General features: G+C 42.3%; 1 protein-coding gene across 5 annotated transcripts in view; it reads right to left on the minus strand.

Moving 5' to 3' along the window:
* Positions 1 to 2043: 2043 nt before the first annotated feature.
* The window catches only part of arhgap27 (Rho GTPase activating protein 27), a 45070-nt gene continuing 31304 nt past the window's right edge, over positions 2044 to 15809 (minus strand). For 3 of the 5 annotated variants that reach the window (XM_076297900.1, XM_076297899.1, XM_076297903.1), the window contains 12 exons: positions 14566 to 14625; positions 13533 to 13600; positions 13236 to 13323; positions 12356 to 12457; positions 11890 to 11988; positions 8774 to 8873; positions 8200 to 8343; positions 6709 to 6807; positions 6495 to 6572; positions 5719 to 5847; positions 4099 to 4204; positions 2044 to 3655 (listed from right to left, as the gene is read on the minus strand). In XM_076297900.1, the coding sequence (XP_076154015.1) occupies positions 3478 to 3655; positions 4099 to 4204; positions 5719 to 5847; positions 6495 to 6572; positions 6709 to 6807; positions 8200 to 8343; positions 8774 to 8873; positions 11890 to 11988; positions 12356 to 12457; positions 13236 to 13323; positions 13533 to 13600; positions 14566 to 14625 (1251 nt within the window). In that variant the 3' untranslated portion in view covers positions 2044 to 3477. The remainder of the gene's footprint in view (positions 3656 to 4098; positions 4205 to 5718; positions 5848 to 6494; positions 6573 to 6708; positions 6808 to 8199; positions 8344 to 8773; positions 8874 to 11889; positions 11989 to 12355; positions 12458 to 13235; positions 13324 to 13532; positions 13601 to 14565; positions 14626 to 15809) is intronic. The other 2 variants (XM_076297901.1, XM_076297902.1) reach the window with 1 other exon arrangement.

Raw genomic sequence — 15809 nt, forward strand, 5'->3', positions numbered from 1 at the left:
TTGGAAGCTAGTGGTAGGCTATCTTATGACAGTTGCCAGACAATGATGACGAATGTGCTTTCGATACGCTGCTTGCAATACAATAGTGTGGGCCTATCAGTGGCGGCGAATCCAGGTATGCCTAAAAGTGGAAAGAAGAAAGGTGACAATCGCTGGATAGTATTTGGTATTACCCCTTTGGTCGTTATTTCAGTGATAGGCCAATTAAGCTTGTTTGTTTATTATCAAGCTTATTTTACTTGTTTATTATCAAGCTTATTTTACGTAAACTTTACGAATTTATTTGGGATGTCTATCAACCCTGCACCTAACATGCGCTTCCCTTTCTCCCCCTCCTTCCACCACCTCGTTCCACCACTTTCTCCTTCAACTACACTTTGACTAGTAGGCTACTAGAATCTGTAAGTCACTTTAGATAAAAGCTTCTGCTCAATTAATAAATGCAAATATTAAATGCCTAGTCTGAGTTAGCCTATACTCACAGGTATAGGCTACAGTGTATTGATAATTCTTCTCCTAAAATGTTTTTTATAATGTGTTTATAATGTTTTTTAATATTCAGTAACCTTAATTTTGTGTTTTATTTGTCTAGTTTTAAATGTTAAATGTGTAGTTAATTTTGTGTAATAGAACAGAAGGGGGGGGGGGGGTCAGATAGTCACCATCTACTGTACCATAACTACATTATCATAACCATAGACTTTCATAGCACTAATAACCAAAACCAACATAACCTTAATGCATTGACATGTTAGACAGCTGCTACATTCTATAGTTTCTTTAAATATGGACGTCTTTGTACAAACTTAGCCATTTTTAAAGGAGACATTGGAAAGAATAAAATGTATATTATAATTGAAGGCTTACATTTCCAACAATAAACATATGGTTTGATATACAGTATATATATATATATATATATATATATATATATATATATATAGATAGATAGATAGATAGACAGATAGTATTATCTACATGTTGGGTGGTGAAAACTGCCCAACGCATCACCGGTTCCTCACTCCCCTCCATCGAGGCCTTCCAGACCAAAAGATGCTTGCGCAAGGTGCGCAGCATCATCAAAGACTGTTCTCACCCCAACCACAGACTGTTCACCCCACTTGCCTCCGGGAGGCGTTATAGGTCTCTCCGCACCCGAACCAGCAGGTTCAGAAGAAGCTTCTTTCCTGTGGCTGTCACCCTACTAAACTCTAGCTCTGTATCCCGGTGACATCCAGCGAACTAAGCCCCCATCACCCCCCGCCCCGCCTGATGCCTCCTTGCCTGTGCCTGTTGAGGTGTCCACGACCACGGCAACCTTGACAGGGACAACAAGGAGGCGGACATCCCCCCCCCCCCCCCCCCCACACACACACACACACCTGCACTACCCTATCCCATCCATAGTATCCATTTATTTACTGTAATTACACTTATACATAACCATATTCTACTGCTCTTCATCCTGCACATACACTTATTCTTAATACTATTATAATGCTACTGTCTCTGCACTACAATGGTAATGTTACCACACTGCACATAGCTGTACTGTACATATCGGATTATATGGTTCATTCTAAATATCCATATTTATTCAGTTTTTCTGTAATATATTCTGTTGATACACTGCATATTGTTTTTACTACTACTATAATGGTGCTGCCACTACATTGCACATATCTGTACATGTTGTTCATACATTGTTCATACATAATAAATCACATATTGTTATATTTAATTTATACTATACTATAAACCACCTTCTGAAAACAACTGTACTGTCTACACTGCACGATATCTTTTGTCCTGTCTATGCACCACCTACTTTGTATATGACATTGCACTTTTTATGCTTTTTTTGCACTTCTGATTAGACACAAACTGCATTTCGTTGTCTCTGTACTTGTACTCTGCACAATGACAATGAAGTTGAATCTAATCTAATGATTAGGATTTTCTGTGCCTTGCTATTCAATGCTATTCAACATTTCAGGTGATTTTCTCTGGATGATGACAACAAAAAGAATAACAACAACAGTATGATGTGTAAACCAGTTTTTATTTAAGCAAATAACTTGCTCTTCTGAGTATTTTACAGCATAAATATGCCATTCTACTATATATATTTACAGTGGCAAATCTTTTCATTAACTCATAACTGGAATGTCTTTACATAATATTAATGCTTACAAATAACAGCTATATTCATAGTTTCTCTTCTTTATAAATCTATATTCTGGTCTCACCGCATAGCAGAATGCAGTAGTTTGTTACGGCTCTAAAATCTTGTGCCTCCATGTAAAAAAAGAAAATGGTGGCTTAAAATGGCGACTGAATAACTGTGCCTGTGGCGTTTGCCATTACTGGCAAGGCTATGGTAGTAGCAGCTCACTCTGTACACCTCTATGTTACAGTAAAAACACATTCTTCAGGAAGGCAATTTTAAAAACCATCTAACACATAAATAACATGACGAGTTCCTAAATTATTGGCAGATGCAATGGACTATCTGTGATCCAGATGAAGTCTATTAACTATGAATGTTGGACACAGATCACTAAACAACTGGAACTGCTGAAAGGAACCAATAGCAGGATGGGATTATTAAGTCAAGTTAGCTACAAGACAAACAAAAACACATCAACTGCCTGAATGGACAACATGTGTACGTCATTGTGAGAAATTTGTTCAGACATTCGTATCGTATGACCTTTCACTTTTGCTATGATGTTTAATGTTCTCAGTGGAGTTCCCTATTGACAAACTGAATGTAAACTCTCATACTGATGGATTGTGGATGACTGTAGATAGCTGAATGCTTTTGTAAGCAATAGTGCCCCTGCCCAAAATCTCTTCACATTAGGCCTCATTCAGACCCAAACGCGGTGTGTGTATTGCTTCTGATGCGCCGCTGCTGTGGCCAGTCAGCAGTATGTATTAAAACATCTGTTCACCGTCACTTTTGAATGGAAACGCTTTCAACACACTCGCGTGTCGCGTGAAAAATAGCCGTTGGTCCTATTTCTAGTTTTCAACACGGCTTGAGCCACGCCTGAAACATGTGTGTTTCACGCAGTGTGCGTGCTCTAACACAGGCTCCAAAATAAAAACGGACAGGTAACACACCTGACACGCAGTTGCCACGGATGCGGTCAGAATGAGGCCTTAAAGGTGCATTGAAGTTATACAAGAAAAAAATAATAATGTCTGCAAAGCCTCACTAGTGCAGGAAACGGAGTTGACAAGTCTAGGAGCTTAGTTTAAAAATAAATAAAAGGGGCTGAGAATGGCATTCTTAGAGAGAACTCAGAGTTCGTAGCTATAGCCCTGCCTTCCTTCTGGTTAACCACAATGCAATGGTGTGCTATTTGTGTTGTTTACGCTGTGTGAGTGATTGGTGGGTGTTATACACATAGCTGAGCGGATACGGTAAGGTGAAGGGTGAGGAAGGGGGATTGGGTGGTGGTGATGGGGTCATCCTGAGTAGAAGAGGGTTTCGAACTCGTTGAGGACAAACTCGACGATCTGGTTCTGGAACACCATGAACATAGTGATGTTGGCCGACTCCATCTCTGGTTTGAGGAGCGTGGGCCCGAAAACGATGGCCACGTTCTGCACCGACATGCGGTTCTCCTCGCCGTGCTCGATCACCCTGAGAGAGAGAGAGAGAGAGAGAGAGAGAGAGACAGAGAGAGAGAGAGAGAGGGGGGGGAGGAAAGAGGGAGGAAAGAGGGAGAGGAAGAGAGACAGAGACAGAAACAGAAAGACAAAGGACACAGAGACAAGAAAATGAAAATAAAGAAAGAAAGAAATATTGAGAGACATCGACAAGAATAGAGAGACATAGACATACAAAAGTGAGAAGAGTGAAAAAGATCAAGACAGCAAAATGGGCCAAAAATCATTATCACAATGCAGAGAATACATAGAATCTCCATAGAAGAAATAGACTCTTCAGCTTTGGTAACAACTTGAGTATGATCAGAGATGTTTTGACATAACAGCATGGTCATGATCAGAGGGGTTTTAAAAACTAGCATGGTTATAATCAGAGGGGTTTTAAATACTAGCATGGTTATAATCAGAGGTGCGTACTTCCGTAAATGCCTAAAAAGGATCTCCATGGTATCGTGGTTGGCAGCGGGGAGGGATCTGACCAGCTCACACATGTACGACACTTTCTCATGGTAGTCTTGGATCTCTGCAGGAAACAAGAGTGAAGACACGGAACACACACACACACACACACACACACACACACACACTCCAGAGTGAAGACATGGAACGTCAACTCTCAGTAGCCAAGTTGTTCCTTACACATGCATGCATCCACCTCAATGACTCTCACGTGTGTTTGTAACAAAACCAAGGAAGGAAACACGGACTAGGATTGAACAAGTGGACAAAATATGGAGGACATTAGGGTCGCCTTCAGACTGGGTCTGTTTAACTGGACCGTACCCGAGTGTGATTACACTCCCGTAGCCCTGACCCAGCTGGACTCTGTTCACATTACATTTTTGTTTGCGGACCCAGGTCTGTTTATGTGACAAACACTAGAACACTAGCTTCTTTTAACCAATATCGCTTGGCAACGTGACAAACACTAGAACACTAGCTTCTTTTTACCCATATCGCTTGGCAACGTCGCAAAAACGGCAGTTTATTTCCTGGTTTTGGAACAGATGCCATTCAAACTGCATATTTTTTGCAGAGTATGCCCCAGACCACTGTTTTCTAGCGGACCCGGGTCCACCCCAGGGTTTGGTAGACTGCGTTCACATTGGTAAAAACCACCAAACCATCGGTCCCAAACAAACTTGGGTCCGGACCAAACGGTCTATTGTGAATATGTTACTTCCATTATATTTGTGTCTTATTTTTGATGAATAAACAATGCATCCAATGGGCAGCAATCACGTACACAAAACACTGATTCTACCAGATAACAGGTAGATTTAGTGATACCAGAGATACCAGGTTTAGTATTTGCACTTCACATTTAGCACAACATGAGATAGAGATCAAAGGGACCATTTAGAGTGAGTTAAGTGGTTAACTAGGGAAGCTCAAACATGTTACTGCTTGCTACAACAATCATCCATTTAAAAAAAACCCTACAGCACTATATGATTCATGGCAGAGTTATGTTTGAGAACAGGGCATCACATTGGGAGGTGTGAGTGCTCTCGGGTGGGTGGCACGCCCTGAGTTGGGACAGAGATCAGTATGTCTGTGTAAAAGTGTCTCCACCTAGAATTTCATTGTTGAGGGTGTTTTTGTGTTGGAGAAGTACTAAGAAACAGTCATCTGATTTGCATATCGAGTAGACCCATATAGAGTCCCGCATATCTTCTGATGTCTCGGTGTTTGGCCAAGATGCAGACTACTGATCTATATAACTGATAAGGAGCAGAAGCAAAGTGTTTAAAAGCCACCCATACACCCTCCCAGACACACACACACACACACACACACACTGTATCTCTCTCTAACACAAACACACAGACTTTCACACACACACACACACACACACACACACACATACACAAACATACACACACACACACACACACACACACACACACACACACACACACACACAGACTTTCACACACACAAACACACACACACACACACACACACACACACACACACACACACACACACACATACACACACACACACACACACTGTGAGGCTGTATCCACTCACTGATGCCAGCGATGAAGTTACTAAAGTGGCTGTATGGGAAGAGTGGCTCCTGTAGCTCCCTGAAGAAGAGCTTCAGTGCCCCAGTGATCACATGGATGTCCCAGTGGCACTCCTCAAAGTCGATGTCCTCTGTTGACAGGAAACACACACTTTTAGTCAGATTTCACATCCACTCAAGTCTTCTCTCAATGTGAAATGTCAATGCTGAAGAGGTGATAACACAATAACAACAACACATTACATTTATATAGCGCTTTTCAAAGTGCTTCACAGTGAAGGGGGAACCTCACTAACCACCAACAATGTAACAATGTGTAACGCTCATCTGGGTGATGCACGGCAGCCATTATGGACCAGAACGCTCACCACACATCAGTTTGAGGTGGAGAGTGAGGGAATGAATGAATGAATGAATGAATGAGCCAATTACACTGGGGATTTTATAGGTTGTAGTTTTGAATTTTTGAGTTGAATTTTGGGGCTTGTCTAGCCTTTGCGAAGTGCAGTGAAGTGGACAGGAGATGAGTGTGGGAAAGAGATGGAGCGTGGGTTCAGGAAATGACCTCAGGTCAGACTCGATCCTGGGTTCCCGTGCGCTAAGAGCTCGTATGTGGTAGGCCTACAGGACGTCAACACTGCTACGGCTTTGTTTTATGTCCCACATGGGTTCTGACCATTTTGACAAGCCCTGAATAAACATCCTCTAGCTCCGCCCATCAGTAAAGTAGCCGCAGCAGTCAGGTAACGTTACCATGGCAACAGTAAGGCAACGTTACCGTGGTCGGCTTTGTAGCGCAGCTTCTGAATGGTAGCCAGGTTCCCACTGACCCTGTAGATCCCATCCATCCCCAAACCTGTTTTCGAAAACACACAGAGTAAGTTATTTTTCACTTCATGACACGTCATACACTACATATGACACTGTATATATACATGTGTGTGTGTGTGTGTGTGTGTGTGTGTGTATAGGTTTGGGTTGTGTTTATATACCTCTCTCCTCCACAGTCCGTATGCACTTCTCTACAAAGCTGGGCACGGTGGTCCTCTCCTGAGCACACAGGTTAGCCAGGTGACAGCCAAACACGTTCTCTGGAAGACAAAGTCAAACTCAAACCTCAAATCATCAACATCAGCTCTCAAAGCTCACATCTGAACAGATAAGAACTTGTTTTATCATAACTATAAAATAATTGTCATAAAATCAACACAAAAACAACAGCTGACGTTTCAACTAGGGCGGTCAATCGATTAAAAAAATTAATCTAATTAATTACATACTCTGTGATTAATTAATCTAAATTAATCGCATATATAATATTTGCTGTAAAAGTATTTTAAATATTTAAATTCAAATGAATCATTGAATAATCAGCATTAATGACATTAAAGTTCAAAAACTCTTTTATTATTATTTTAATAATGGCCATAATAATCTATGATATGACCTAATATGCTGAGGAAATGAATTCAAAAGTGCTTCGGGAAGAAGTTTTTTTTTCATATACAAGGTATTTCAGGCCACAGATATAACCTAAGGGACACAATGAAAATAAATGAACACTCCCCTCAATGTCTATTTCTTTGCATTGATGTGCGACTGGAGTTGATGAACTCCGGTGATATGCAAATTCCTTGCTGCAGACATTGCAGTCCAATCAATGATCTAGACATTTTCTTCTCTCTCCTTCTTTTTACAGTCTAATGGTTACTGACTACAACGGCTCGGGGTCAAAGGTCATACAGAATCGATTAATCTGCGTTATTTTTTTTAATCAGTTATTTTTTCTCAAATTAATTAATCGAAATTAATCAGTTATTTTGACAGCCCTAGTTTCAACAAATCTCTCTCTGCCCTAGACTACCGGTAGATGCAGGGCAGATTCATTCCCGAGTCCCATGGTTGTTTTGTAAACACAATAAAAAATAAATATTTATTCAAAAAACAAACAATAACTGCAAAAGAATAGCTAACACGTCAATGCATTTGTCTGTGATCCTGCCTGTTTGGGTATGGTTCTGTTCATCAGCTCTAAGGCTGTTCCATAAACTCTACAAAATAATCCACACATTAGTTTCTGTCTAGGTTGACATCTGTCTGTCTCTTCAACTAACCCCTGTCTGACCAGGACCAGATCAGTTCATATAAGTTCATTTCCACATGGGGATCAATAAGGTAAATCAATCAGATCTCAACCAATCAATCAATCAACCATTGATGAAATGCTGCTGCAACATTTCCCCTTTAGAATCAATAAAGTAAATCAATTAACCAACCGACCAACCAATCAATCAATCAATCAATCAAACAACCAAGCAACCAATCAGTCAACAACCAATCAATCAACCAACCAACCAACCAACCAATCAATCAATCAATCAATCAGTCAACCAACCAACCAGCCAATCAATCAGTCTGATCAGCTGCCAAATCCATTTCTTGGGTCAACCTGAGGAGGGCGCTCTCGGATGGATCTCACCCACCTCGGATGTAGCCTTTCTCCTTGACTGACTGTAGTGTGGGCCTTTTGAGGAGAAACTTGCGGAGTTTGGTGCGGACCTTCTTCTGGTCAGCCTCCATGGTGGAGCTGGCGGAACTGGTGGAGCTGGTGAAATTCTGCTTAGAAACTGAGAGACACAAAAAGAGAGGGGGGCGTCAGAATCCCAACGCCATGCAGACAGTCACCACTGCTTCCAGTCTGGTGCCAGGGCACGACTCACTGACTCACACAAAGGTCTGCAAAGATCACAAAGGTCTAAAAACATGACACCCCAATGGTTTAAATTATAAAAAATGTGAAATGTCTTGCTTCCTGTAATCTTTATTATATTAATGTATGTATCAGTGTGTGTGTGTGTGTGTGTGTGTGTGTGTGTGTGTGTGTGTGTGTGTGTGTGTGTGTGAGAGAGAGAGAGAGAGAGAGAGAGAGAGAGAGAGAGAGAGAGAGAGCACCTCCTAACATGGCTGGAGGTGGTTTGAACAGAAAGTGAATACACAGAACCTGCTACACTTTAGCATTGACCACTAGGTGGCAGGCTAGTCCACTGTCACACTAACCGACACGTTTCTTTTCCTGGCCACTGAGTGGCCGGTCATCGACACCTGGTACTTTCTCATACACATCGTCCTCCTCCTCTGAGTGATGCTGTTCCTGTTCCTGTTCCACACACACACACACACACACACACACACACACACACACACACAGAGAGAGAGGACAGAGAGAAGGAGGGAAATACAGAGACATTTAAATGTTACATGAGGAGAACAGGAAGCACTTGTACTGGTGGCCGTTAATGACAGAAACATTTAAGTGTTATTATTGGCCGCTCATTTACATGCTCTTGCCATACTAATGGGAAAATGACACCTCATGTGGTCTGTCAGTTCATGCAAAGGTTCCTAAAACTGTTTGTGACATTTGTTTGACACAGAGTGTCACTGTTTCCATACCAACTACGCTCATCATGGCGTCCGCCATCTCCTCCAGTTATTTTAAACCTTTTCCTAGTTGCACTGGCTTTAGCCTGCCGGCTCAGACAGGAGCTGACTGGGAACAGCCATTCTAGAGCTATTCTAAGACCAAATCAGGGCCCAATCAGGGCTACACTAAGACCAAATCAGGTCCAGATCAGGGCTACACTAAGACCAAATCTGGTCCAGATCAGGGCTACACTACGACCAAATCAGGTCCAGATCAGGGCTACACTAAGACCAAATCAGGGCTCCACTAAGACCAAATCAGGGCCAAATCAGGACTACACTAAGACCACATTAAAGGAATTATCCGGAGTAAAATGCACTTTAGATCAATTTACGGATGATTGGGAGTACATACGTTGAGTTGACATCCAAATCATGTCATTCGGATGTGAGAAAGTTCGATTTTACCGTTTTTAGTCAAAACTCGTTAGCCTGGAAGTGACCGAGGCATGTCATTTTGCTGCTACAAAACGCTATTTTTATACCTCTTCTACAGTTCCAAACAACATTACACTAGTAACTTAGTTACTTTTTGACCACTTTTTTCGGTAACGAGTAATCTAAAGCGCTACTATTTACAAACCAGTAATCAGATTAAAGTTACTTATGTAAGTCACTGTGCGTTACTATTTTTGTCATTTTCCTTAGTAAAAAGATATATTCTTTGCTTTCTTCTTGTCTCGGGGATTAACGTCAGGCTATGCCAACCTTTTCAGCATGAGGACAACTCACGTGTAAAACCATGCAGCGACACAAACGTAAACAACAATGGAGGGAGGAGAGAGATGCACGTTTTATCTATACAGTCATTATTTTGAGTTTGTGTCAGCTAAACATGACAACATTAAGGTACATTGTACATTCTGTGCTGGCGACAAAGTGCTGTCTAGCTAGACATCCCAAGTCTCCCGAAGTTTTGGGAGTCTCCCACATATTGATATCCTGACACCCACAAATTACATAAAATCTCCCGGAACCTAGAGCGAACAAGAGCACGCAAGCCAGACCGGACTTCAAATCGCGTGTGTATCTGAGTTTAACGCGCACACAACGGAGAGGGAGAGAGAGGGGAGTGGTGCATGTGTGCCTGCAAGCGCATCCAAGACAGAGAGCATCCTGGTCTGTTTTGCTAAATCAACCAATCAGTTTTCAGTGTACGTGGGCTTATATCTCTTTTCTCCCGAACTTAATTAATCAGTTCAGTTAGTGTATCTAGGAACAGGAGCGTCATGGCAGAGTCAGTGCCCCTCAAAAAGGAACATTAAGACCCATTTCACATCAGACTACACAAAAGTGTACCCAATTGTCTCATAAGAGTAAAACATAATAGTCTTGCACACTGCACTGTTTGTAACAGTGACTTTAGCATTGCTCACGGCGGGTTAAATGATTGCAAAAGACTTGTTGAGGTGAGTTTAACAAGTGTAATTTCATTTGCATATTACTCAGGCCTATACTAGATGGCTAGTTGCCAAGGCTACATGAAAAGGCCAAACTACCAAAATCTACATATTTTACTATCACAATTTCTATCAATAGGCCTTCCTTATTTGGTGTACTGACTAGACATTATTGAACAAACATCTGCATTTCAGTATCTAAGTAGGTTAGGTTGGGATGTCTGCTATACATTGTTGGCATTACTGTTAAAATGCACTTCCAGTATAGTAAGTATTGGCAAAACCGGTTATCATTTTTATGTTGAGGCGGTGGGGGTGTTGTCGGCAGCTGCTGAAAGTAACTAATAAAGTAACTTGTAATCTAACTTAGTTACTTTTAAAATCAAGTAATCGGTAAAGTAACTAAGTTACTTTTTAAAGGAGTAATCAGTAATCAGTAATCAGATTACTTTTTCAAGGTAACTGTGGCAACATTGCCTCTCACAGGCTAAATACATTTCCTTGTTTGATGGTACTGACGCTTTAGAATTGTTTGCTTATAGTTAGGTAACAACTACCACATATTTACAAGGAATAGCTCTGTTAGTTCCCTTTTGGTAATATATTTTTTATTATTTTGGTTGTCTGACCCACAGCAGTGCTAACTGATGCAATTGATGTTGGTCTGTGGCATAGACTCTATGCAACTGCAGGCCCAAAGCTAACGTTACTTGAGTAGGCCATACACATCTTGATGAGATGTGCACCAACCTCACCAAGTTGAAGGCTTTGTATGTGCAATGTCTGTTAGTCTCTCAAGGTCATTTATTGATTTATCATAATGGTATATGATGTCCCTTTTGGTTTAGGCTACTGTAAAAAAATAATGATATAATGAAATAATGATAATTTTTGTCAAATATGACTGGCTATTTTGAATTTGATACTTTCCCTGGCATAATATTGTGAGACTGTATCATTATAGACAGCTAATGAGTGTGTGTGCGCAAATGGTAGTGGGCATATATGGAATAAAATCCCAATCCTTTATTGAGTCCCAGTCGCCCCCGGCCCCCTGCTATGTCCTAATAGTGTTCTCCCCTGGCCCTGACTGGGGCGCGACTGGCTGGGGCACCTGCACCGTATGCCGGCGACCCGGGTTCGATTCCCGCCCCGTGGTGCTTTCCGGATCCCACCCTGACTCTCTCTCCCACTCGCTTCCTGTCATTCTCCACTGTCCTCTCATTAAAGGCATAAAAAGGCCAAAAAAATATTTAAAAAATAGTGTTCTCCCCTGCTCAGGAGACTCACCAGTTGCCGGATGGTGTCATAGATGACTTTGTGCCAGTCGTTGATGATGCTCTCTGTGTCGTACTGGATCAGGTACTCTAAGCCGTTATGACTCTTTAGCTACACAAAATAAACAAAAGAGTCAAAAACGTGCGTTAGCATGGCTACAATTGCTATCACTGCATCGTTGCTCCTTTTAAAACAAAGGGGTTTTCTCATCTGTCTTTTTGTCTATCCTCCCTCCCTCCCTTCCTCCCTCCCTCCAGTTTTAGCCCCTCCCTCCAGCCTTAGCCCCTCTCTCCAGTCTTAGCCCATCCTTCTAATTAATTTTGGGAAGGAACGATAGGAGGATGGAGGAATGGGAGAGACCATCTTCCTATTGTTGAGATGAGAATCAACGATATCCTATCGTATACAGATGAGAAAACCCCAATGACAGCATGGAACTGAGCGAGATATCAGTTGAGGTGTGGGGGGGGGGGGGTACCTCTAGAACATTCTTCTTGCTGGATTTCTCCTTCCCAGCCGAGGCAATCGAAGCCCCTCTCAGGTCCACGGTGAATTCCGTGAGGATCTGATTGCTCTTCGTCTGTGTGGAACGGAACATGGGTTGATCTCTTTGTGGTTGAGTAGGCAAATTTGTGCAAATGGCATCAAACATATCAAAGGATCCACTAAAGGCCTGACTGTCAAAGGGCAACCCCATTCTAACTAAATGTACGTATGTGGAAGTGGGTGATTGTTTCCAGAGTCTCTACGGTCATTTAATCTCACATCTGACATTTAATTGTAAATCTTTCAAAGCTGGTGCACAGAAAGGTTACTCGGTTCCCACAGGCAATGGTGTCGGTGCCGATGTGGTCTCGAGAGCTTTGGCTGTGTGTGTGTGTGTGTGTGAGGTGGGTTCGGACTCCGACTCTTATCTCAGTCCTGCCCCAGGCAAACTTCTTATGTAAACTAAACCCTGCTCTCTCTTCTTAGCCAAACACATATCTTAACCCTCAAAACGATATCACGAAATCTCATATCAAACCAAGCAGTGCCAATGTTCAGACATACTACCGGTAATTCCAACCATAATGAAGCAAGCATAGAGAGGAAGAATTCCCTAAAATGTTATCTAAACACTCTAATGATAGAGCCCACATATGTCTTGACAGTGCACCTTGTGTCTGGTGCTAAAAACAGTCAAGGCCGCCATAATTCTGAGAGTCATCAAGGCATTTATAGAGAATTATAGCAACCTCTATGAGGATATGGCATCTGTCACTACAGTTACTGAGATGGTTTTATCAGAGTGAAGAGGATTCATGTGAAGGTTCTAGGTACTGGAGTGTCAGAACATCCTGTGCTCTTGCGGTTCTTACTGAGGTACTGCCAGGGGCAGACTTTGGGTCTTTGTGGAACGTTAGAACTCCTCCGTGGAGAACCGTCCATGATTGTGCCCAGTTCTTCCTGTAAACATGAGAGAGGGAGAGAGAGAGAAGGAGGGAGGAGGAGAGAGAGAGATAAAGAGAGAGAGAAGGAGGGAGGAGGAGAGAGAGAGAGAAAGAGAGAGGGAAAGAATAGGGGAAGGAACATAATGAGGGAGCAAACCATGCAACAGCACACCTTCTGGCAGGAACAGTCTCGAGGGAATGGTCGGCATGGGAACAATTCATTACCTGACTTTTTTGCCGTTTTCTGACACCTTTGTTTTGTTCAGGATGCCGGCTTTCTCTAAGCTCGGTAACTGAGGAGAGAAAGAAAAAGAGAGAGAGAGTTAAAAAGAGAGGGAGAGAGTTAAAGAGAGAGAGAGAGAGAGAGAGAGAGAGAGATTTAGAAAGAGAGAAGGAGGGACGGCGATCACTAACTTCACAAGACTGTTGAAACAGCGAATGAGGGAAGAAAGAAGAAGCTGCCATGTATAGGTCAGGTTTATAATTAGATAGTGTGTTAGTGTGTGCATGTTATGTACAGTATAAAGTGGAGATGCTGTTTGCTGTGTGTGTGTGTGTGTGTGTGTGTGTGTGTGTGTGTGTGTGTGTGTGTGTGTGTGTGTGTGCGAATGCGTGTGCGTGTGCGTGTGCGTGTGTGAGAGAGGTAGGTGTCTGTGGCTGATGATATGGGTGTGTGAGGTTTCAGTAGATAAAAGGAGAAGTGTGAAGATTTGTTATGATTATGAATAGGTCCTCAGAAACGCTTCTCCCCCTCAAAAGGCCACTGTCACCAAGACCCCACTAAGGCTGTGTCCACTGATGACTACATCAAACCAAACCAATCCAATTACTCAAGTTTATAACTACTCGAACCCACACCTTTACCTTAATATCTATCTACACCACCACCACAACAACTACCACCATCATCCCCTTACACACACACACAAACACACACACACACACACACACATACAGTAATTTCCTGAGTATTAGTCGCGTCATGTGGAAACCATATTTTGTGCAAATTAAAAAAGATAAACCATGTATTGACTGCACCGGTGTATTAACCACAGTGCTTTAATCAGAGGACTAGAGAAAAGAAATGCATTGCCATGTATAGCCCACCTCCATGTATTTGCCCAATTTTGCAAAATCAATGCATAAACCTCTGTTAATAGGCAGGAAATTACGGAACACACACACACACACACACACACACACACACACACACACACACACACACACACTGTCTAAAACAAAGCTAATGAACACCCACAACAGGTGGCAAACTGTCTGTGCTGCCGTAAGTCAAACTCTTCTCCTGCTTGGAGTCCGCCTTTTGGGAAAGAAAGCCAGGATACACACACATAAAACATGATATTAACACAGAGATCAAATGCACACATACATCACACATAAACAACCCCCCTCACACACACCCATACACAAACACACACACACATATTTAAACTATACTATTTTCCTTTCCATTTCTGTTGCAAAAACATGTTAAACAACCCAAATGATTAGCAGAGAAAGACACCATTCCCAATCAGCCAATACAAAGCCCAGAGTGTAAGTCCTATATGAGACCAGAGTGGACACACTTCTCAGCTAACCAATCCCGAACAACACAGACACTTGGGCCCAATTTAGATCAAAGATTCGCGACGAGACGAAACCGTTGCAGAAGGAGTTGCAGCAGTGTGAATTAAATGCTGCACGTCGTTGCCAGCTGTCGCAAGCTGTCGCAAAGCATTCACCATTAGAACGTTGCAGCTTATCTCGTCGCGAATCTTTGGTTTGAACCCCTCTTTAGCCTACTTGTTCAGATTATACTTCTTTCTAGTCTGCTTAGTGTTATTGTAGCAAAGCAGTGAGACACCCTCTGATGACTCAATTTACATCACTCAGGCTGTAGTGAACCCTCCTGAACTCACATGCAGAGAAAAGTAGGCTACATTTACATTTATTAATTTAGCAGACACTTTTTATCCAAACCGACTTGCATATTACAATGGCCATTGTCCCCGGAGCAACTTGGGGTTAAATCGTTTATGGGCATAATGGTGGAAGCCGGGTATTGAACCCACAACTTAGGCCTATGGAACACCAACACCCTCCAAAGAAATACCTCACTTAGCCCCTCCTATCACCAAGCACCCATGAGTTTTTAGCCTCCTTGCTAACATGCTAACATGCAAGCATGCCTCCTATGGTAACAGCACCCATAGATATTAGAAAGCTAGATACCGCATTGTCTGTCGAGTTCTATTAGGTAGCATCGTAAATGCGGCTGCCATATTGCTGGGGGCAACACCTTTACTGTCTATGGGCAACACTTGCTGGAAATCAGAGACAACTGCCTGATTTCCAGTCAGAGTCACATGCTCCTCCATTGGCCTCCAGTGATTGTTGCCCCCACCAAGATGGCGCCGCTATTTACGTACGTTCTGAAGCCCAATGCGGTATCTAGCTTTCTAATATCTATGACAGCACCCATGAGTTTTAGCTTCCTTG

The sequence above is a fragment of the Alosa pseudoharengus genome, unplaced genomic scaffold, assembly GCF_046254945.1.
Source record: "Alosa pseudoharengus isolate Yale_2024_CS ecotype anadromous, Long Island Sound unplaced genomic scaffold, YU_APseudo_1.1 YU_APseudo_1.1_scf_21, whole genome shotgun sequence".
NCBI classification, from domain to species: domain Eukaryota; kingdom Metazoa; phylum Chordata; class Actinopteri; order Clupeiformes; family Clupeidae; genus Alosa; species Alosa pseudoharengus.